Raw genomic sequence first — 24,451 nt, 5'->3', positions numbered from 1 at the left:
GGGGGGGGGGGGCTTTCAGTTTTGCTACTCCTGTGGGTAGAAAGTGAGCCATCTCAGAAGTAGGGAGTGAGAATCTCAAGGTGGAGATGAAAACAAGCCACGAGGGAAGCAGGTTCGAGACCCCCGTCCATAGAGAAGTGGCGCATGCGACCGAGCTCATGGGGCAGAGGAGCAGGCTTCCCAGCCCATGCGATGAGTAAAGCTGACAGCCTCTGGGCAGGAGCCTGGCTTGCAGAGTGGGGTGTCCTTGGGGCATTGATCAGCAATGAAAGGCTTTTGCACGGTGTCAAGCAAACGCATGAACCATTCTTCTTCTTCTTCTTCGTTTTTTAGGAGCCCTGGTGGTACAGTGCTCACATGGTGGCTGCTCACCACAAGGTCAGAAGTTCAAGAAAATCACCAGCCCCTCTGCCCCTCTCTAGTCTATTGAAGAGCTACCATAATGAGTCTCTAGGAGTCTGAACGGGCTCAATGGCCATGAGTTGTGTTTTGAGATAAGAACTTTGTAACACTGGCTGGAGCTAGGACAGAGGACAGGGGGTTTGGTGACTGAGGTCCTGAGACAGACACGCCTGCAAGTATGGCTGAGGAGAAGCACCGTGGAAAAAATAGCTGTATCCTTAAGCTTTCCGATCCCGACGTTTAACCTGTTAAGCAGCCTCATCTACCCCATGATCCTGAGTGTTGTATTGTCTGTGAGTTGTGTGTGTCCATGCCGAGGACTGAGGAGCCTAGCAGAGGAGCAGAGAGCAGGGGGAGGGGCAGCTGGTATCACAACAGGGTAAAGAAGTTAGTGGCTGGAGGCAGGGTTGGCCTTGGCGGTATTCCTAGGGACTGGCCATACTCCCTGCTCTGAAGTCACAGGAGGACAGCTGTGCTCTGCACTCCATTTTCTCACTCATAAATCATTATGATCTCCTTATTGTAAAAAACGACACCATTTTTCTTTTAATTTTTTTCTCACTACAATTCATAGGCCAGTTCCCCATGAGTCCTGCATTTGGCATAGGGAGCATCTCCCAGCCCTTCTCTTTTCCAGTAACCGACATTGTAGGCGCTTCACTAGCAACACGAGTTTTAGGTTAGAGATCTCTTCACCGTAGGACAGCTAAAACATTTTTTATTCCTAAATATGTTATGAGGCACCTGGGCATCGGCTGATCCTCCACAAGGCTGACTGACAAGGTTCAACAAGGTGACCGTTCCGAGGCCGGTGCAGGGCTGGCACGGGCTTCGTTCTGTGGCATGCAGGGTGTGTTCAGGGTCTCTGAACTGGCAATAACTGACAGCATGTAACAAACAACCACAACTGGGCCCTCTCTGGGAATTCTTCACACATCTTCGTATTTGAAAGGATTCATGGAGGGCTTGTGGGATGAAACCAGCGAGAACTCAGGGTTAGGCAAGAAGAGACAGAGAAATTTAAAAAAAATCCAGAAAGAGACCACTTGCTATGACGTGGTTAACTGATTGTGAGGATTTGAACCAAGACTATGGCAAAAGGGTGAAGGAAGAGGAAAGTGCATGTGTGGGTGGGGTAGGGGGGAGGATACAAGAGAACTTCAAAAGGTCTGTGGGAAAATTCCAGGAACTTTTGATTTTCCCATGAACTCTCTGAAGCCCCCTCGTGGAGGAGGTAAAATCAACAGAACTTCCGTGTGCAGAACAAATGATGCTGAGACTGGCTCGGGGCTCTAGCTATGAAACAGGGTCGATGGGTGTCATGCACACCTGAAGACCATCAAAGGAAGGCTAGATTTTCCAGGGAAGGGGCAGGTGTACTGTGTATTGAGGTATTAGACCTGAGGAGTTTATACACGATATCCATGATAGAGGAGGTTGAAAGGTATAAAAAGCAATTGAAGAACTCAGTGTAATCCTCTGGTAGATCCAGACAGCTAACCAGACAAGCCCACACGAGCCCCATCAACTGGCTGCGGGATCAGATGGCTGGTCAGGCAAACAGACGGTCCACAGCTGGGACATGACAAGGCGAGCCCCCAGTAACTGATGTCCTGTGAGGACAGCAATAGCCCGGAGACCCTTTCAGTTCTTCTCCCACCACCGGCATCATTCATGACTTCCTTTCTTTTAACAAGTCTACCATCGCGTGACTACAGAAAGGGTCAAGGACATAATGCATTAAGTCCATTGTTTCGGCCTCTACTTTCAGAGAGATTTTGTAAAGGGACCCAGGACTCCTCAAACACAGCCCATGTAGCTAACTCGTAACAAGGGGTTTTCTCGGTAGAACGGCATGCCTGGTGGCTTTCACTTTCCATGTTCCCCATTTCACGTTACCTTTCGCAGGGCATTTGCTTGATTATCTTGTTACAAGCATAATAGAGTGGGCGTGTAACACAATCCTTTTAAAAGGTTCTATTAAGTGTCATCATTGGCTCATGGGATGGACTTCAGAAAGTTGTTTTTATTAGTTTTTTGATCTGAAAAATGGACTTCAATCTGGCTCATCTGCAAAGACTTCTTGCTAATGGAATAGAGAGAGCTTTCAAAATAAATTCCTGTCTTAACAAGACCCAAGGTACATAAAAAATGAAAGAATAATTGGCTCTTTGGAACCGCACGGTTTTAAACCATGTATGATCTAAATGTTCTTTCAGAGATAGTGAGCATGGGTGGTGGTGGCGGCAACAGAACAAAAGTGACACACATGCAGTGGATGCACTTTGGAAACTGAGAAAGCACGATGGGTTGATGACAGTGTCCAGCTGTGTGTGCCGCTCCTGCCAAGAGTCGGCGTTCCAATGACACTCACTGACAGCCAGTTCTGACCAACTGCCATAAAGCAGGCCTTTAGTGAAAGGAGAAGATTAGGATTTTCAAGGCCTGAGAGGAGGCAGGATTGATCCCCTAATTCATTTCTTCATTCAATATACATTGTATCTAGAACATATGCTGTGCCTAATAGCAACACAGGCTAATGATTCTGGTACTTAATAGTTTCATGATGCTTTAAGCACAATATTTCTCTCTAGGGATACTAAGTTTTCAACAGTGGATGCTAATTTGGGCCCATTCTTTAAGGTTGGTGGTCTGGGGTGCAGTGAAAGGTCCTAAGTTACTTTGAGCTAGATGTAGTTTGGGAGAAGGAGGGGGCTTTCGACTTCCACAGCGTTGGTCTTGAAAGCGCACAGGGACAGTTTTACCCTGTACAGCAGGGTAGCTAGGAGCTGGCAGCCCCTGGATGGCAGGGAGTGGGAGATGTCAGAACACCCTGGGCCATGGGTTCTGCCTCCAGCAATCCATTGCACACATGGAGGCCACCCTGAACTCACCTGTAAAACGAGGGGCTTAGGGATCCCCCGAGAGCCCCTTCAGCCACTAGCAGTCTCTAACCCTGAGTTTATCACTGACAGGATCACTAAAACAGGGTTGGTGAGGGTCAGCCCGACACTTGCTCTGTGGGCTACAGTTTCTTCCAACCTAACCGACCTTTCAGAGAAGTACTGTGGCTACATTGACTCTAATGAGGTGCGTGGCAGCACCCGGGTTCCTTTAGATTCAGAGTAGTCACCGTACACAGGATTCTCCTACCTGTGAACCTTGATGGGACAGTGAGCCTTATCTCTCTCCCTCAGTCAGCCGTGGGTTTGAACCACTGACCTCGCAGTGAGCACTCTAACATTTACCAGGGCTCCTTAGGACCACAGTATATATTTATGAGGAAAATGCTAGTACTAGATGGTCAAAATATCTCTCATCTTCTGCACTACCACACAGGTCTCACAGTTCCATGTCATGTATGAACTAGCCATACGTGTTTAAGCACTGAAAGAAAGCAGCAGCTGCTCATCGATGCCTTCAATAGTCCGTGTGCTGCACATTCGTTCTTATCTGATGCCCTGGAGTTCTTATTCAATCACAGCCCCACGGTGAGGGGAGAGAAGAGCGAGGTTCTACCATCTGTGAAGAGGCCTGGTGGAGGCATGGCTGCCTGGAAACGTCAGCTCCCTCTCAGCACGAAGACCAAAGCTAAGCTATGGGCTCCTTATCTGCAATGCCCTTTGACTCTGTTCCTTATCCCAGCTGGGGCACTTTTGAGAGTCAACAGCCGTCATGACAAATGGGATGATATCTCCCCATTTTCCAGGCATACTCTTTGTGACCTTTGCAGCCCTCTCAAGGCCTGAGGGGAAGGGGAATGTGAAGCAAGATTTTATCCCAATGATTTAAAAATATCGCTTGTGCTTTTTTAGGGAATGCAAAAAGATTATTTATGTTTGGTCAAACATAGTCATGTTACTTATTATAATAAACACTTGCATTTTTATTATTATAGCACATGATTTAAAACAAGGGGTTGCAAAAAAATGTGTTTTTGTTTCCTATAAAGGGACAAGCAGTAAACGTCTTTGGCTTCGCAGGCCACAGGATCTGTCACAACCACTGAAGTTGACCCTTGTAGTGCAAGGGCATTCACAGACAACAGACATGTAAAGTGTTAGCATGGCCGCACTCTGAGAAATCTTGATTTATAGAAACTGGCAGTGGGCTGACCTAGGTCCACTTGCCAACTCTGGCTTTAGGACAATGGTTCCCAGACTTGGAATTTATAGAAGAATCCTGAGAATCGACTCCAAATTTTGGACTTGTGATTTTGTTAAGCAATGGATTAAAAAAAAAATCCATTGCTTACTTAGAGATCTCAATTCCTCAGTGTTTAAGCACTGCACAATCCAGGAAGGGCACGACTTTGAGTAGCTTTATGGAGAACCAACTATGTTGCCCAGTCTTTACAAATGTTTGCTTTTCTTGGTGAGCACTCTGCCGTGACTACGCCGAGGCTGGTGGATGGTCCCTGGGTTGCCTGACCTCCACTGGGTGTAGTGCCATGGAAAGAGCGGAGCATTTAAATGAGAAGATCCGAGTTTGCATAAGGTTGTGGGAATACTGACAAGGGAGGGAGGAACAGACCTTCAATGGGACACAACTCCTGGGAAAGAGGGTCTCCATCTGGACTATCGGCTGCAAACAAAAGTCCCCCACTGAGTGACCCCCAAACTCACCAGCTGCCATTGTGCAGAGTACCAGGCTGGAGGGCAATTGAATCGGTTACAGGCTTGCACCGTGCTGGGCTTGGGCTGGGGACACAGCTCGTCAGCCAGGGTCACTGTCTCATTCATCTCCCTGGAGAGCAGGTGAGAGCAGTGGACGTCTCTGGTTTGCAGGCCAACCCCACAGGTGAGGCCACAGGGACTCCACTTGCCAACTTCCCACCTGAGAAGCAATTCAAGAGGAAGAAGCAGCTGTTAATTTGTGTGCAGTACATTTCCTGTGAAGTCAAGCGCTCCGTATGGACTAAACACACCCATCTGGGAATGTGCAGAGTTCCAGAAGAAGATCTGCCTGGAATTCTATCCCAAACCCAGAAGCGAGGGTCTCCCTTCATGCTCCCAAATTCCTGCTACTCATAGGAGAAAGCAAAGTGGGTGAGCACGGGGTATTATGCTCACAATCCTGTCTGCTTTGATTGAATGAAGGCACCTCTTCAAAAGAGGAGGATCTGCTAGATGAGATGTGGGATTAGTACATGGGGCTTTGGACACCACACCCTGAACGGCGGGTCTAGAACAGGGGTTGGTAAACTGCAGCTCCTACAGGTGGCTCTAAAGTCAAGTTGAAAAAATGTCAAGGATATTCTTGGGATAATAGTGAGTTCATTTGTTTGTGACCATACATTTATGGCTGCCGAATCATTGTTGAATGTTGTGAGGGACAGGATGAACTCTTCCGTCTTAAAAGCTTGCTGAGCCCTGGTCTACATTTCTTTTTGTTCATCTCTCTGGTCTCAAAATTCTTAGCAAGACAGAAAAATTCATGATTGCTTTTCTTTGGCTTCAAAGCGAAAGGTCATTGGCCGCAACTCTTTTTAAACTTCCATCAGAGTAGAGAAATGTCTCTGTCTTGTGTATAAAGATCATCACTGGCGGGGGCTGGCTAATGTAAGCAGAGTGAAGGCTGCTAAGCAGATCAGTGTCTGGAGGGAGAAGAGGGGAGAGAGGGCCTATTATCTGGAGGAAGAAGTCAAGCACGCAGAGGAGTGCCTGCACTGGCCGATTCCTTAGGGCCCGGCTGGAGAAGTGCAAGGGTAGGGAGCTACGGAGAAGATGTAAACCATCCCGCTGCAGTTCTCTGATCCAGGCTCCACTTTGGGCATGGCAAGGTCGGAGGCTCAGTTGCTTGGGCCGTGAGTCAGAAGGGATCACTCATAATCTGTTTTAGAAGGTTTTGTTCACAACCTGAGAGCCCAAGATTCTACACACAGGACTTAGCCAAGAAAAGCATGGTCAGCGAGTCTTTGGTAGCTAGGCTTGCCTCACTTGTAGTCAGCTCTGAAAATTGGCTTAAAAATCATTAATGTTTTCATCAGACCATAAAAATGAACATATACGCTTATCAACTGCTTCTTGCTACTCTGACGTGTAACTACCTTTCCGCTACCTGCTTTCATCTTGCCTATGGTTAAGCCGTATCCATAAGGAATTATTTTCTGATCCTCAATTCCGGCCGCATGCTTTTTCTTACTCTGACTTTACTCCAGCACTTGCTCCGTGGAATGCCTTTTGTCCTTTCCTTGCCCCTCAGCATTCTTTCCAGCTCCACCTGTCAGGATGCGATCCACTTCGTGGACTGCAGCCAGACCTTCTCTAGACACTGATCATGTCGCCCATTACATTAGCTATTCTGCCTGTCAAGGGCCTTCTAGCTAAAGCGTGCACTTTCTTAACAGCAGAGTCAACGTCTGAGTCAGTTACATATTGCAGCACTTTCTAGATCAGTGGTTCTCAACCTGTGGGTCCCGACCCCTTTGGGGGTCGAATGACCCTTTCACAGGGGTTGCCCAATTCCTAACAGTAGTAAAATTACAGTTATGAAGTAGCAACAAAAATAATTTTATGGTTGGGGGGGGTCACCACAACATGAGGAACTGTATTAAAGGGTCACAGCATTAAGGAGGTTGAGAAACACTGTTCTAGATCATTAGCTAATCAGTACCTCATTAGTAAACAAAAGAACGGACCTGATAATATTGTGGTAGGCACTGAGCATGCATTAACCTCTTTAATTCTCTGTAGAACAAGAGGTCAGCTCAATTGGTTTTCCTCTTTTTACAGTTGGGAGAATCTGAACATCTAAGAGGAGGACTTGCTCAATGACCCGCCGTTAGGAAGTTGTGGGTTCAGGACTCATACTTGACTGTCTCTGGCTCCCAACAGTCCGTTCCTTCTCATCTCCAGGAAACACCTCGAAAACCCTCTTTTTAAAATCGTTTTATTAGTGGCTCATACAATTCATCACAATCCATACATACATCAATGGTGTAAAGCACATTTGTACATTCATTGCCCTCATCATTCTCAATACATATCTTCTCAACTTAAGTCCCCGGCATTAGGTCCTCATTTTCCCCCTCCCTCCCCGCTCCCCACTCCCTCATGAGCCCTTGATAATTTATAAATTATTATTTTGTCATATCTTGCCCTGTCCGACGTCTCCCTTCACCCACTTTTCTGTTGTCTGTCCCCCAGGTAGGGGGTCACATATAGTTCCTTATAATCGGTTCCAACCCACTCTCCCTCTACCCTCCCAGTATCGCCACTCACACCACTGGTCCTGAAGGGATCATCCACCCTAGATTCCCTGTGTTCGAAAACCCTCTTGTAAATACTCATCACATGTTACACAAACAGGAGAGTTCTATGAGCATTTCTCTAAGCTGTAATATATTTTTTAATTTAATTACTTTATTTGGAGTTCTTATGGATATTATAGCATTCCACGGTTCAGTTAGATCAAGCATAATCGTACAATTGCTACCACAACCATTTTCCAAAAATTTGCTTTCTACTTGAATTCTTTGATATCAGCTCCCCTCTATCTCCTCCCAAGCTGTAATACTTTTGTGAGTCAGAATCGACTCGAGCGTGGCGAGTTTGCCTGGCTGTGGGTGTTATCTGTGGACCTCTAGCCCGGGTACCGGCGGCAGAGTGAGTTAGGGGATGGGTTGCTACCCACCAGGCGAGTAGTGAAAACTCACCAGCCCCTTTGTAGGATGAAGATGAGAGCTCTCTCGCCCCAGCAAGATATCCAGCCTTGGTAACCCACCCGGCACTTCTGCCCTGTCCTGATGGCACCTCTGAGCCATAATTGACCTGATGATGGGCAGAGTTGGCTTGGAGTTTTGAACGTTTGGTAGAGACAGCCCTGAGGACGCAGTGGTTCAGAGCGCTGCTTCAATCTAATAGGCTGGTGGCTTAAAACCCAGCTGCTGCTCGGAGGGAGGAAGATGTCATAGCACAGGCAGCTTCCAGAACGACCTACAGCTTTGGGAGCCTCATCTGGGCAGCTCTCTTCTGTCCTGTAGGGCAGCTCGGAGTCAGACTCAGCTTGGCACCCCTGAGTGTTTCGCATCGGGAGAGTCGACATGGTCAGGTGTTGGTTGACTTGCTGAAAGGGGAGTGGGAGAACCCGTCCAGAGACATCTCAAAAGAAAGCCCGGACAATCTGCTTCCAAAAGGTCACCGCCCGGAAAGCCTAACGGAGCACAGTCCTCCCGACATGCCTAGGTTGTCATGAGTCCGAGGTGGACTTGACGGGGTTGCTTGCCCGTGGAAGCGTGAGATGACGCCCATGTTTAACATGCTGCTCCTATCTTCTTTCCTTCCGAAGAGGGAGCCTCGGATGCGGTCCTGACTCAGTGGCCCGCTTCTAGTGAACAGAATGTGGCAGAAGCTGTGTGACGTGGATCTCCACGGTCACTACGGGGAAAGCATGACAGCTCCCACTGGGCTCTCTCTCGTGGAACGCTCGCTCTGGGGAAGGAGGGCAAAGGCGCCGCCTTCCCGAACATCCAGAGTCATGGGAATCGTGGTGTCTCACCAACCTTCAGCCACAGCTGGGCAGTCCTGGGCGTGGTCCACCTCATGAGCGCCCTTGAGCAAGAACCACCTACCCAAGCTACTCCCAGATTCCTCACTTATGTCAACTGAGAAGAACAGGCGCATCAGGCGAGAGTTAGCATCTTTGTCGGCTACTAAATTCTGGGAATATGTATATGCAGCAATGCAACTAACACAATTCTACACCTCCCCCCAAGCATGCACACAGTCATCAAAGGATGTACACAAAAGACTATCCAGAGCACACTATTGATCATGAGTTAACATTATGAATATTACTATTCATCATAACTTAAAACCAGAAACAACCAAAATGAATGGATCAAACCACGAGGGCAATTCATACGATACTATATAAACCAAGGGGAAGAAACTGCACTTACAAAACCAAAAACCAAACAGATGCATCCATCTTAGTATTTCGTGAAGGAAGCATTTCACTAAATACGGAGTATTAGTGCACAAAGTCACACATAACAAGCACTCATCCTGCGTGACTTCGTTTAGATAAAGTTCAAATGGCGAACGACTCTTCAGTGTTACAAGGCAGGGTGCTGGCTGCCTTTGGTGGATAGCAGCCAGAAAAAGGGCCTAAGTGGGGTGGGGTGGGGTGGGGAGAGGGGCCCCTGGCTGCCATTCTTCCCCCATGCTTTCCTCTGGGTCCCATCTCTGGGAAAGCTCCACACTACACACTTCTGATTTGTGTACATTTTCATTCAGTCTGCCCTCCTTCAAGATGTATAGACACACACGTTTAAACTCTTCCGTGAAAAACAAAGCGTCGTGGACAAGAAACAAGACTCAATAACCAGGCACGACACTCAGGCCCGCCAAGGAGCAGCCTGCAGAATCCGTGCTCTCCCAAGGTCAAAGTGTGGCCCTGCTGGGGCTTTGCAGCCCTGCCCTCCATCCCACACTCTTGGCGAACATCCAGCCTCCGGGCCCTTGAAGTAGAGGCCTTTTGGCAGCCAGGAGGCCAGTCAGTGCTACTGGGGAGAACTGCGCACGGTAGATAGCTCTGTCTCCTCCCGACTAAAGCACAGGGCATTCTCAAGGAAGGATGCACTAGGCCATTTCCAAGCCTCCCATGCTCTGACCACCACATTCTCCTCTCAACTCTTTGGGTGACGAAACCAGACCCGAATGAACATGATGCTCTGGAAAGGCTGTCTTCCACTTAAGTCTAAATACTTATACGTTTTCCTGCAGAAATAGCAGCCTCTTAGATTAGTGGAAGGTAGGTGTTCATGCACACCTGCTCTCCAGAAGCAAAGCATGTATTGGTGCAAGAATGAAACATTTGAAAAGGATTTCATACACCATTTGCAAGACAGAGCCGCTTACAGAAGAGGAAGAATTCACCAAGACCTAAATAATTTTTGCTGAAAGAGGACAGATTTGTCGAGTGAGGAAGTAATTCATGATTCCTGAGTTAACCTAACAAAGTAACGTAGGGGAAGATTCACCCTGGACCACCGGCAGTGTGGAGAGCGCGGGAAGGACCAAACTCACGGCCTTGCAGTCCGTTCTCGCTCCCAGCCACCCTATAGAGTCAGGGTGAACGGCTGCTGTGGGTGTCGAGACTGCAACTCTACTGGGTAGAAAGCCTCCTCTTTCTCCAACACAACAGCTGGTGGTTCCGAACTACGGACCTTGGGGTTAGCAGCCCCACCTGTCAGCACTGTGCCCCCAGGGCTCCTTGTGGAGATGTCCAGAACTTCAAATTAGAGAAGACAAGTCTCACTTAACCACAGGTGAATGGCTTCATTAGGGTCTGCTCTTTGGAATAGCTATTTTGGGTGAGAGAGGAAAAAAATTCTGGCGGATTCATTTTAGGTCAGTCAGGAATTTTTACATTCGTAGGTAAGAAACGCCTCCTGAAATAAAAGTATCTATTAATATAATAAACTTATTTGACAACCTTTACATCAATCCTGAGACAAGTGCAGGCAGTTTCTGATTCACGGCAGATCTAAGTTACGACGAACTGCACTTACAGCTCATTTTTGGTGGGGGCAGGGGTACATCTGGGTACATCTCATGCGTTACATACAGTGTTGCTGTTTGTGATGTGATATTATTTTTCAGATGATCCCTGGCAGGTTCCATTTACATCACAGCTGCCTTCCCACAGAGTCGCCGGGCTAACGCCGTCATGAGGCGAGCACCCATCGTGTGCCTTATCCTAGTTCACAGAGACTCCCAGAGGTGAAAGAGCCACCCAAAGTCACATAGCCAGTCAGCAGAAGGGTCCGAACTCAAGTTCAGGCAACCTGCCGCAGGCAGCCTCTTAAGACCAGGAGGAGGGAGGCAGCCAAGCTGACCCGAGGTGCCCATGCTACGCTCCTTGGTGCTTATAGCTCCAGAAAATGGCAAATGCCAGAATGATCATTCATTCCCAAGTAACAGAAGCAAGCACACAAACTCGGGGTCCCCCCACCCTCCCAGGGCCGAGTGTACTTGCAGTTGTTTCAGCAAAGCACCGGCATACTTTGGGCAGCCAAGTCGGCAAAGGCAGAGTGACGTCCCTCCCAGAGGTGAGTTGGTTTTCTGTAAGGTGGCCACCAGAGTTCATGTGGGCAGTCAAGGACCCACTGGGGTGGGCTCATCTGAGCAGCTTGCATGTGCATTAGTTTAAACAAAAGGGGAGTTTTTTTCTCCCTTTTTGCCTTCCCTGTGGACAAGGGCTCATTATGTGAGTTGCCAAGGTTTTTCGTGCCTCCTTTTTCCAAGAAGGTAATGGGTGTTGCCTCCGGCCACTCACTGCTCGTTGTTGGCATCATGCACGTAATTTCTGTTGGCAGACTCCCCACTCCCCACTACAAGTTTCTAGGCCCTAAGAACCTTCTCTTTCTTTGACTCTTGCAGGAAGGCAGGGCATATTTCTGTATTCAAAATTTAAGATGAAGATTTTCTTTGGGGGTGGGCGATTAAAAAAAAAAAAGCAGGAAAACCCTAGTACATGGAAGTTAAAAAGCCAAAGTGGAGCCGGGGTTGATTGCCTGGGTGCTAATTGGAAGATCGGTGGTTTGAATTCACCCAGTGGCTCTAAGGCAGCCCCGACTCAAGTCGGGGTGTTTTTAATCACCTCCTATGCAAGTGGAAACTGGACAGCCAAGAAGGAAAATCATAGAAGAATTGGAGCCTTTGAATGACTGACTGTATTCAAAGAGGACAGAAGATACCACAGACTGCCAGGAACATGCAGAAATCTGTCTTGGAAGAAGAACAGGCAGACTGCATAGAAGCCAGGATGGTATCTCATGCGCTTTGGGCATGGTTTCAGGCGAGGGCAGTCCCCAGGGAAGGACATCAGGCTCGGTAAAAGAGAGGGCCCATGGAAACACAGGCAGCCCCACCCCCAGAGGGACGGACCCAGGAATTGCCACCACGAGCTCAAGCAGAGCCATGGATGTGAGATGGTGCAGTAGGAGGCGGCGTGTGTACCGTGGCAATGAATCAGAGTCCATTCGATGGCACCTAATGACGACAGTGGCGCTGGGGTGGGTGGGTGGGGGAGACCTGGCTATCTGTCCAGTAGAATACAGCCTGGTCAAACCCTATGGGACAGGTCTACGTCGTCCCTGGGAGTGGCATGAATTGAGATCCACTGGATGTGGCTAAATATAACAGATTTAAGACATTTGTTACAAGCACCGGAATGACTTGTGGCTAGCCTTCCAACTTTATAGTTCTACCTGTTGGTTTTCAAAATGTATTTAAACCTCGTGTGGTTTTCCCCCCAAGTTCCTCAAAGGTATTTATTTGTTGTACACTGTCTCTGATGTCAGGAGGGCAGAGAGCCATCCAAACATAAGCCAGAGACCAAGGGGTCTGGAACTCCAGAAGGTGTTCAGCAGGGGCCACGGTATTGCCTCTGGGACTGACTGTGACAGTGGCTCGAACCCTGCCTCACTTCTTTGCACTGTGACTAGCAAACCCCAGGTTGTCTCGTCTCCCTGACTAATGAAGCCACAGGCCACATTTCCGTGATAAATGCAACTCTGATCACTTCGGTTCGGATTGATAATCTCCACTGGGGTTTGAGTGGAGGTGGTGGTGGTGGTGACAGTGAGCAACTCATCCAGAATCCCCCCAACTGAAGGAGGGTGGGTGAGGTTTGTCCGGAGCTATTCTTCCTATCGGCCAATTCCCCTCCCCTTGGTAGGAGCTCAACATGCAGCCAGAAGCTTCATGAGGATGGTTTACTCACACAAGACGCACTCTAGAGCTGGGCAGTGAACATCGGGGTGAATTAGACAATGCACGAATATGGGATGGAGAAGAGGAGACGCTTTCAGCCTGTCAGAAGAGGGCGTTACACATCTGAAAACCAGGGAGCCTAGAATGAGTCTTATGCTAGTGAGTTTGTATTGGACACAGTGAGAACTCATGGCTTAGGTACAGATGGATCAATGGACACAGATACATGAACACATATAAATGTACATTTTATACAAATATACATGTCTCCCCGAACAGCTCAGAGGAAACAATACCCCAAATGTCCAGATCTTGGGTCTGAAGTATCATTTACCACGGAAAAGAACTAGTTTTTACAGAAATGCCTCCCCTAGAGCAAGGAGCACGATCCCCGGAGGCAGACTGGGCTACACACTGAGCTGCCTGCACGGCGAGGGTGAGGACAGGGCTGCAGTGAGTCCAGTAGAAAGGCAGGCTTCCAGGGCTCAAGCAAGAAAGGTCTCCATGGGTCATGGAAATGGAGGGAACGAGCGTTTGTGAAACACCCACACAGTTGACCACGTAAACCTTCACAGCTAAGCACTAGGTGGGAAACAGAGAGAGATGTACTCTTGACCCCGAGGATGCATTCTGGAGCAAGCCGGGAACTGACAAACACCCAGGGACAAAGTAAACAAGGTTAGACAACAGGAAGTGAACAGGAGCCACGAAACGAGGTGGCTGACCCAGGAGCACCACAGGAGTGCAGAAGCCAGGCAAGCCTGGTGCAGCGTGGGGCTCATGGCCTCCGCATTTCAGTGGCTGCTTGCAGGTCACCAAGGCTGTTCACCTCTGTTACGTTACCTGGTCCTCCTGACTCTAAAGTCCCAAAGTATCGATAAGCAAGTGGAGGCTCAGGGAAAGAAGTGAATTCCCCCAAATGGAACTGTGAATTGAGGCCACCCCTGCTGGTCTGTGTGGCTAAGGTTGGAGGAGGGAAACAAAAAGGCCAAGAGAGGCAAGAGGTACCCTCGGCGGTAGCAGGCAGATTTCGCTATGTTTCACTGGCCAACACCGCCTTAAAGCAACTCCCTCAAGGGGCCTAGAAAAGACCGAAGGTGATGTTGGACAATAACGATGGAAAATATGGTTGAAGGCCAAAAATTAAGAGAAAGCCAATAATAGGATAAATAGTATCTGGAGTATCTGGGCAGTCTATAAAAGAGCGACTTTGTATGGCTCAGAAATCAAGGGGAGAGCCAGGCTTCTTCTGAATCACAGCCTGCTTGGCACGAGTGTTTGGCCCCATCAAAACAGTTCCTGCCAAGATTACCAACCACCTGAGCTGGTAAAGCACTCATTTCCCCTGGAGAACATTGTGGTCTCAGGGAGTGTGTTGACTGTGCCCAGGTGCCCCACTCTTCATCGCAAAACAAAACAAAAACAAATGAAGGTTACAACACTGTCGCTGACCCTGGTCAAAGTAATGAAGAGTTCTGCACCGGGGAGTTCCCCTTGGGGGGAAGGTTGCAGGCCCAAGGTACACAGGGGAGCTTCACAACCTCGGTGGACAAATGGAATGCAAAGGTAATGGACGTTTTCCATGAAGTCTCTTCACAAGCTTGCCATCTCCTTACTCGCATGCCAGATAGGTCCTCCTTCCAACAAAATGTCAACATCCAAATTAGGTCAACTGAGGAAGCGTGTGTCTTTAGCCTTCTACCCCTCGTGTCACTTCTCTGTGACATCTCCGGTTCAAGATAGACCCACAGGCCGGTTGACCTTGACCCAGTTTGATGAAATCAAAACATCTAACGTTCCGGGGCTTTTTGATCACCTTGTCTTCAAGGTAAGAACACCTTAAAGTGAGATAGATTTCCTGCTGGCTTTTATAATTTCAATATAGCTTCCTGAGAAATAGGTTAAGAGGAGAGAGGAACAGTGATTAACCACTTTTGCCCTTAGGAAGTCTTAGTTGGCTTGCTAGAATTTGAATTGAAGTGTCTTATTAGAAATAAATGCTAGGGGCCTCTCCCAGTGGTCAAAGTCATAGAAGGAATTATTTAGAAAAAATCCCCCCAAAACTGTCATCTGGCATTGATTTTCTCTTCCTTTTCCTAAGGCAACTTTATGGTTTTAAATTCATTTTTTTCTCTATTTAATCTTAACTGATTTGCATGGAAAATCTTCCACTCAATAAATCACACCCCATCCCAAAGTATCTCCCTTAAAGAAAGCAGGCTTCTGCTGAGCTTGATTGAGGATTGTGTCAGGCAGGGCTGACTAGAGAAACAAATCTGGGGACACTCTGTGTAATAGAGAGCTTTATATCAAGAAGTCATTCTATATCAAGGAAACATCCAAGCCCACTCCAGATCAAGTCCATGAGCCCTATACTAGTCCATAAATCCCTCTTCAGACTCACACAGCCATAGCAATGATGCTGAATGAAGGAAGCTCACATACTGGTGGGTGCAAAGTATTGTAGATCCAATGGTGATGGATACATCTCCAGGGTTCTGGCTACCATCAGTGTGGCTGGAAGTGGCTTGGCAACAGGAGAGAGAGAGAGAGAAGAGAAGAGAAGAGAAGAGGGGAGGGGAGGGGAGGGGAGGAGAGGAGAGAAGAGATCTGTCTCAAGTGAGCCATTTATCTTGGTGGCACCTCCAAATGAGGTCATTAAGTTGCAACCTGATTGACAGGCTAAACTCCACCCACATCTTCTTATGGGCGCTATGTTGGCACAAAAAACCCTAACTATCATAAGGATCAAGATGTATTTAGGGGTCAAGAGATTTGCTTGACACTCATCCACAGAGGCTGTAGGGGCCACCACCTATGTCTTCATTTGTAGGCAGTCTTCCTCACCAACACCCTTAACACACTATTTGTCTTTTCTACATATGTGGATTTGCTTCCAAGTTTCCCTGCCTGGATTGATCTCCACCTTAGTATATCCAGGTCTTCTTCCTCGCCTAAGAAGCTTTCCAGAGCCAGCTCATCTCACTGACGGCAGACTGTGCAATCCCACTTGATTTACTATCATTTGATTTTTGTTTATTTATATTTCTGTTCCACACGCACTTACTACCCAGCTGTTCCAAGTCATGTAAGTGCTCGGTCATCTTATTTGACACAATTCTGTGAGCTTGGAAGCTTTTCTCTAGGTCACATCCAAAGTTGCAGACATTTTTTTAGATCAAGTTATATTTGGGGGGGTCAGGAGAGTTGCTGGCACCCATCAAATCAGGCTGTCCAGGCCTTGAACAACTTATTCATTTGCAGGCAGCATTTCTCACAACAACCTAAATCTAGACGCTGCTCCCTCTGAACTCTCTGGGCAGTTTGAAAATCGGTCTATTTACATTGCCGGCAGCAACCTGTCTGAACCTTTATATTCATGGGTGTCCTTTGCAAGTGAAGTGACTGAGAAGTCTAGTCCTTTGTGGCAGGACACTCAGACCCCATTCAGCCATCTCCTGCATGATTTAGGGTCCCTTCTATCAGACATACACTGGCCCGTGGACTTGTTTTCCCATCCATCCATGTATTCAGATCTTCACAGATGTGCCTGTGCACTCGCTGGTTGTGAAATACTGTGAACAGGGGCCCAGAGATTTTTTTCAAAGTTATTCATCTTAAGGCTTTCAGAGACAACTACAACAACATTGCGTTTTTATTGATTAATTAATTGATTAATTGAGTACCTTTGGTGTGCCAGGCACTGTGTGAGGGGACAGAATTAAAAACAAAACAAAACAAAAAAACCCAAACCCAACAGCGACCTTACCCCTCTGACACTCCGAGACTCATCTTTGAGGCAGGTAACCAGGACGTATGTCTCTTAGAAGCACAAATACAGACCGTCAAGGGGGAAGGAGGAACAATCATGGAAGGTTTCCTGAAGTTGGTGATGTCTACCTGAGTCGTGAAGGGTGAGGAAGGGCTAGCCAGGGTACATGCTGAGCTAAAGGGGAGGTGCGACAGTCAAAATGAGGTGTAAGAAAACACGATGCACTTGGGGAACTGGAATTTATTTGTTCTCAGGCTCTGGAGGAGGTGGAAAGAGTATTGAAAGCCTAAGCCCTAGGAAATTTCTTGCTCTCAATCCTCCTGTTTCCTTTCATGTAGTTATTGGTTTGTGTTAAGCATTGTATCTCTTCCCACCAAGCTGCACCCTCCACCAAACGTGTGTCACTAATGCTGGTCCACGATTCTCAGTACTATGTAATTATCTTCCATTTTGTGATCTAATGTAATTATTCTCAGTGTTATACATCCTTAACTTTAATTATATTAATGAGGCAGCAGCTTTGTTAGTGAGGACAAACACAAAGAGGGGATTAGGTTATATCTTGAGCCAATCACTTTGAGGACATAAAACAGTCAAACCAAATGAACAGAGATCAAGGAGACTTATCACAACCTAGAAAGAAGAGCTGACAGCAGTGTGAATCCTTTGGACCTAAGATTTCTTCACTGAGAACTTTCTAGACCCAGAGACAAGGTGGAAGCCCAGACACATGGGCAACTCAAGGAGCGTTGGGTCCACGGATGCTGAAAGGAGACGAGAACGCTTTTCCTACACTGTGAGCCCAAAGAAAGAGAAATCCCTCCTTCTCCCGGAGCGTGCACCTGCCATTAGGAATTCTAGCTTCCTAAACTGAGAGAATACATTTGGTTTGTGGAATCCATCCACTTGTGGTATCTCTGTTCAAGCAGTACTAGAAAACTCAGCCACTGGGTGAGAGAGATTGGGAAGCAGAGATAGTGTGGGGACCCCACCCCCAGCAACAAAGGTGGCTTCAAGTCACTACACTTCATACACAACCCCTGGGGCAGCGTTTGCAATGGCCAGTGGGCTCCTGTCCTGTCCATCTGATGGGCTGTCAGCCTGTAGTGAGAATTCCAATTCCAACAGGACCAATAGGATAGACTGTCATGGTGCTTCAAAAGCAGGCCCTCCACTTTGTTTGATCAGATCATAAATCCAACTCAAGCCCAGCTTGGTAGAACAAAACGAGAGAGAGAGAGACAGAGAGAGAGAGAGAGAGAGAGACATCGAGATCGTGCACGCGAGCCAGCTTCCTTGGAGAGATCTGCCTCTAGTGTGATGAATGAGGAGGCAGAAGAGGAAGCAGCTAGTGATCAAGGTGTGATCAGACACACACCCATACCTACCTACCCCTTCAGACAGTGCCTGCTGTCCCCCACAGCCCAGGAATGTTTCTGTTCACATAGATGTTCTGGCTCCCAGATGCAGAGCAGGCCCATCCAGACCTTCCCTAAGCCCTGCGGGTGGGTTTACTTGAGGAAGAAGAGTGAGGTCTTGCACAAAGGTCTTTATGTTTGATTAGCTGAAAGTGACCTAAAGCTACTTTTCCTGCTAGGCTCAAAGATCTCTTCAAATAGAATGCTATGTTTTACTGCCCCAAGGTGAGTCAAAACCTCTTATTAGAATTGATAATGGTTTATTAAATCCCTCATTTGCTTTTGATGATTCATGGTGCTCATTTACTGCTAGGCCCGACATATTTGAATCTGCTAGAACTCATGAAAATGGCAATGTCAAAGACCCAGATTGACCCAGAACTTGCCGTTCCAGCAGACTTCCACCTGTGTTTTTGAGGCTCGGGCAAGTTACTGTCTTTGAACTTCAACTTCTGCATTTGTTAAATAGGGACAATGATGTTAACACCACCAACTCCCATAGCTTTCCTACAGCCATTGGGTGCATGCTATGTTCTACGCATTGTAGCGAGAACTGCACATGCACCAACTAATCGGATCCTTGAGTGGGAAGGCGTCCCGGGGGTGCTGTCCGTCAGATGTTGGAGCAAGTCAGATCCACCAGTCATTCCGCAGGACAAAGACGAGGCCACCTGCAGGCACTCGTATGATGCCTTTTTACCAATGAGGAAATTGAAGTAACTTGACCAAGGTCACGTAGCTGGCTGGTCAGTGGGGAACTGAGGACTTGTTCCTCAGCGGCCTGACTCTAGGGTTCTTCACTGTGCTTTGCTAGCCTCTAGTGCAGCGGTTCTCAGCCTGTGGGTCGTGACCCCTTTGGGGATCAAACGACCCTTAGGGGTCACCTAAGATCATCGGAAAACACATTACAATTTACATTATGATTACCAACAGTAGCAAAATGACAGTGATGAAGGAGCAATGAAATCATTTTATGGTTGGGGGGTCACCACGACATGAGGAACTGTATGAAAGGGTCGAGGCATTAGGAAGGTTGAGAGCCACTGCTCTAGTGTGTACACTTGTTGAGAGCATAGACATTTCATGGTAGATACCACCATCATTATTGTTGTCACCGCTATGACTTCCTCATATACAAGAGAGATCGCTAAGAAAAAAAGGGGGGATATTTTTTCTTCCTACTCGAGGCTTCTTGGAATTACTATTAGGACAGTACACAAGCCAGAGTAACTACTTGGCTCTTTAATTTTGCCTGCAGGACCCTACACTTAGGAGAGCTCGCAGTCTGGCTTCATGCAGGCCAGCGCTCCTCAGGCCCTAGAGAATTTTCCACTTGTCTTTTGATCATCTTATTTTTCCACATATGAAATGCATATAATGTGAGACACCCCCCCCCCCAGTAACTAAATGCTGAAAAAGAAGACTGGAGCCCACATGACTTCCTGATAATTGGGGCATTCATTCGACTCACGCTACCTGGGGGCCCAGGAGCCCAGCACCCAGCACTTTAAACCCACCAGCTGCTCAGGAGAAACTCTGAGGCTGTCTGCTTCTTTACAGATTTGCCAAGCTCGGAAAGCCTATCCAGGTGGCGAAGAATTGGGGACTATGGTGGTAGTGGTTCCTTTCGTCTATGGAGGGCCACTGGATTCTTAATTCTTGACCTTCATTCACTTACACTAAATTACAGCTTTTCTTTTTAATCCCCTTCATCTTCATTTCCGCCATTTGACTTCTTCCCTTCTACTCTTCACTCTCAAATAGGAAGAGATGCTTTTCCTATTGATGCACGTGCACATCTTTGGAAACATTTCTACTCGAAGAACTGCTCCTTAGGGGCTTGGGGAACCCTAAATCTTTACTGAAGCAGATATCCTCAGCTGTCTCCCTTGCAGTATATGGTGGGTTAGAACTGCTGACCCGGTGTTCAGCAGCCAATGCTTAACTTTCTGTGCTACCAAGGCTCCTTGGCACCCAATTAGCTATTCATAAAATATTCATTTCTGTAGTGTTAAGATGGAGGTATAAAGAGTACAACTTTTCAGTAGTTGGTAAGAAAATCCTTCATTCTTCTATTCAAGAATGTATGAGAAGGTTTCAAAAAATTCATGGGAGAATTGAAGGATGATGGAATTTCCCCTTGAATATTTGAAGCCCCCTTATATTAAGTTTACCCTTAGCCACATGGGTCCCCTAATCTGTCACCCAAGTCTAGGTTTTAGCATATCTTATGTGAGTAGAAAATGTTTGAAAAAGCCTGTCCTTAGCCAGATATTCATTTAAGTATATACTACTCATTAATTTTCAAAAAAGTTCTATAAGGTAGGCATTATTCATTCATATTTAATAAAGAACATAGAGGATTTATGATTTTCTCAATGACATTAAGTGGCAGAGCCAGGATTTGAATTCAGGAAGTTGGGCTCCTGAGATACCAAATTCCAGTTCACTGTACCAGTCTTCTGGTTTGTGATAAACACTGAGCTCAAGGTGGGAAACGGTAATTTTCAGGAGTTTAGATCAGTCAGCCATACCTATTTGGTCAAGTGATTTCATGGGAATTGGACCTGATTATATTCTGGGACTTTACAAACTCAGCCACTGAGAAAAACTCATTTGTCAGGTTTCAGGTTCTAGACAAGTCTGTCTGTCAGGCACACTTTTCGCTACTCTAGTTTTTCACAGTGTAAAGAATAAAAAGTCTATGATGTTTTAGCACTTATAGTACTGCTAGGGAAGAAGAGTTTACCCTTGAGCCAGGAAGTCCATGGATGGTGACAATGATTACGTGCTTGACTAGTGGCCAAAGTTTGGTGGTTCAAACCCACCTACAAGCATCTTGGAAGAGAGGGCTGTCAATCTGTCGAATGAGCACCCAGGCTCACCATGAGTTGGGATTGGCTCGATGACAACCAAGTTTAACAACAGTGCCGATGGGCCCTACTGGAGGCTGCTGAGAAGTCAATGTCTACCGAGTTCTTCCTGTGCACAAACTCACTGACATCCAGTCAGTTCTGAACCACAGCGACCACGACTCTTTAATCAACAGCAATGACTGAGCCCAGCTTGCCAGAACTGGTAGGCAAAATGTGGGTGGAAAAATGTCCCAGTATCCAGTGGATCTACAAGTGGATTCCTTATTACCTGGAAGCACTTGAAGACTCTGTACTCGGTGGTGAAGCGTCTGAATCTATCGGGAGTAGATGGGCATGGGATTTGGAGTGGCGCTCACTCGTGCTTTATTTTTCCAATGGGCTCTTCTAAGCAAACCGAACTCAATGCCATCGGGTCCATGCGATCCCCCTGTGGATTCCCTAGACTGTAACTGCTTACGGGAGGAGAAGGCCCAGGCTTTCTCCCACGGTGCTGCTGCTGGTTTCAAAGTGCTGACCATGCGGACTGCAGCCCCACATGGACGTCACACCACTACACCACCGGGGCTCTTTGAAGCAGAGAAAATTCTTTGTGCACAAAATAGGCACATCTGGTGCTCACAACAAGCAACCCTTTCAGATACCAGTGTGTTCATGTCATTGCTGTGTCCAATGGGACCAATTCTGACCCCCCCCACTCCCCATCGACACAGGAGGAGGACTCAGAATCTTCATAGGAGCAGATTGCCAGGCCTTTTCTCCTGAGAAACTGCTGGTGGGTTGAGACCGCCAACTTTCAGTTAGCTGCCACACACGTGACCAGTGCACCCTCAGAACTCCCTGGGTCTCTCCCTAGAGGACAGTCCTCAGGCTTCCAAAATGGGGTTCGTAGCCCACAACATTCTGGAGATGGGCACCGATGTGGGGACAGACTAATAGCCACCATTCGCCGGCACTCAGAGAGACCACACACAAGGAATTTTGCATCATTGAGAATGAGAACACGTAGCGAGATATTATAACCAATAATACCAGGCGACACACCACCTCTGTGTGTGTGTGTGTGTGTGTGTGTGTGTGTGTGTGTGTGTGAGAAGCGAGAGGAAGACCATCCATCAAGACCACTTTCCACACCTACTGAAACACACAGCTGCGGCAGGAGCCCGGGTGGGAGCAGCAGTCTGCCTTTTGCCAAACTCGCTCTGCAGAACGACCCTCCCGGATGAGCGGCGGGTCCAGGGGTGAGTTGGGAAACCACCCTTTTCCTTTCTCCATCAAGGGAGGGTCAATGCAACCCACATGTGCTTTCACTCCGCTGCACCATGGGCCCATGCGATCGTCAGCCTCCACGCAACTCGAAAGAACGTGCCCGGCCCAGCCTGTTTGCACATCAGGCATTTCTCAGTGTGCCTGCAGTGTGCCGAGCACAGACTAAAGGGCAGAGCCCTGGAAGTCTTCCTGTCCTGAGCGGGTCCCCTTATGATCCACCCTTAATGACAAACAGTCTACAACTGTTTTGGCCAAACCAACCAACTAACCCCCCAAAGGAGGCGAACCTGAGCTAGACAAGGGGCGCATCCTGAGAGGAAGCTGGCTCCAACATCGTGCTCCCCACGTTGGAATCCTGGCATCGTCTCCCACACAAAAGAGCATTGAGTAATGGTATCTGTCTACCGGTGCTGGATTTTACATCAATAACGACCTGCCTTCTAACAGTTTCCTTCTGGGGCTCTCCAGAGCTTGATAAAGCTTAGCATTACACAAGCTCTGGGCAATCTCTGCCTTCACTGGCTTGCTATCTTGGGGGAAGGAGAAGCGTGGTAGATGGGAGGGTGGAGGAACTTACCACCCACAGAGATGAAAAATAAATGAAGAAAGAAATAACCCGGGGAACTTCCTCCATAAGCGTATTGGTGATAGATAGGCTTCATTTTGTATCGCTGAGACAACATCCTGGACAGCTTCAGGAATGATCTACGGGGTTCCTCCCGTATCTACTTCACGCCCGAATAAAAGAAAAGTTCTCCTTTGGCATGTGGGGTGTAACAAAGGTCAGAGTATACATTTCCTGCCTCGTTCTCTACTCCCCAAACGTCAAGACAACTTGTACGTCCATTCCCAGATTTCTTCGTGACACCGCTGACTGTCCATGTTAAGCAAATCTCCCACAGCATCTGCACAATGCGCAGGCCCCTGAAGAACTGAGCAGATGGTGGTGGTAACCCACCACTCCGTAACCCACCAGTCTGAACGTTTCACAGGGCTGGGGCTGATGGGGTGGTTTGAAAGAAAGAACAGAGAGTACCAACTCTGGAGCCTGTATTTACATCACCCCATGTTTCGTGGAACCCAAAGAACTTGGCCACACTGTCTACTCTGAGCGCATCACCCAGAGTTTACAGCTAATGAAGATGCTAGAGTGTTGGGGCTGCGTCAGCCAAGTGACCTTTGATCCTCTGCAATGCTCCATCATTGCCTGAAGATGCAGGCCTCAAGACGGTGCCCTTGCTCCAGGTCCTCTACTTGACTCATCTGTACCATCCGAGCTGTCTGGAGGTGGTGCTAACCCTCGGAGATATACAGAAAAAGAACCAATCTTCTAGTCTGAGCGCTGCTCAGAAGCAGAGGTGTAATAAAACCAACTAGCAAACTCACTGGCCCTATTTTAAAGAACTGGCTTAATGGCTATTATATGACAGGCTTAAGGGGCATACATGTAGAAGGTTTCTGGTGGTTGAGAGCCATCAGAAAGACCCTTCTACAGGAGACACTCAGCATTTCTAGGCTCACCTGAGAACTAAAAAGGTTCTACCCGAGGACACCAAACCTCAACCAAACTCACTGTCATTGAGCACTGACTCAGGGCAATCCCACAGGATGGGGTAGTGAGTGCCCCTGGGAGTTCCCAACCCAGGGACAGAGGGCTCCTTCTGTGTCCTGAAAAAGAGGACACAGCACTGGCTTAAAAAAGTCTTTGAAAGATCTGGGCTAGGATCTGTAGAGTAGGCGTGAGGGCAGATATTGAAATAGTCTATTAATAATGTTTAACATTTTAGGAAAAAAATACTTTGATAGCCAGAAAACAAATACAAAACCGAGCCACAGCTCAGAGGTCACCTGAGCTAGGTGACTCGTCTCAGTGTTGCCCTGGGACACCGAGCATCTCTCTGTTATAGCTTTGATGGGCCTGCGCTGAAAAGATCTTAGATCTTAGCTTCTCCATCAGGGAGTTTCTGCCCTCAGGGTCCATGTCCTTGACTGGCT

The 24,451-nt window shown here is 47.6% G+C and overlaps 1 protein-coding gene across 1 annotated transcript in view; it reads right to left on the bottom strand.

Annotated features, from left to right (window-relative positions):
- Nucleotides 1–24,451, bottom strand: part of ADAMTSL1 (ADAMTS like 1) — a 355,504-nt gene that overhangs the window by 116,530 nt on the left and 214,523 nt on the right. The window contains exon 15 of the mRNA XM_004706548.3: nucleotides 5,028–5,238. Within this exon, the coding sequence (XP_004706605.2) occupies nucleotides 5,028–5,238 (211 nt within the window). The remainder of the gene's footprint in view (nucleotides 1–5,027; nucleotides 5,239–24,451) is intronic.

Source organism: Echinops telfairi, unplaced genomic scaffold (assembly GCF_000313985.2).
Source record: "Echinops telfairi isolate 266 unplaced genomic scaffold, ASM31398v2 ScPeMD7_25;HRSCAF=90, whole genome shotgun sequence".
NCBI classification, from domain to species: domain Eukaryota; kingdom Metazoa; phylum Chordata; class Mammalia; order Afrosoricida; family Tenrecidae; genus Echinops; species Echinops telfairi.
This window is presented reverse-complemented; position numbering and strand designations above follow the sequence as displayed.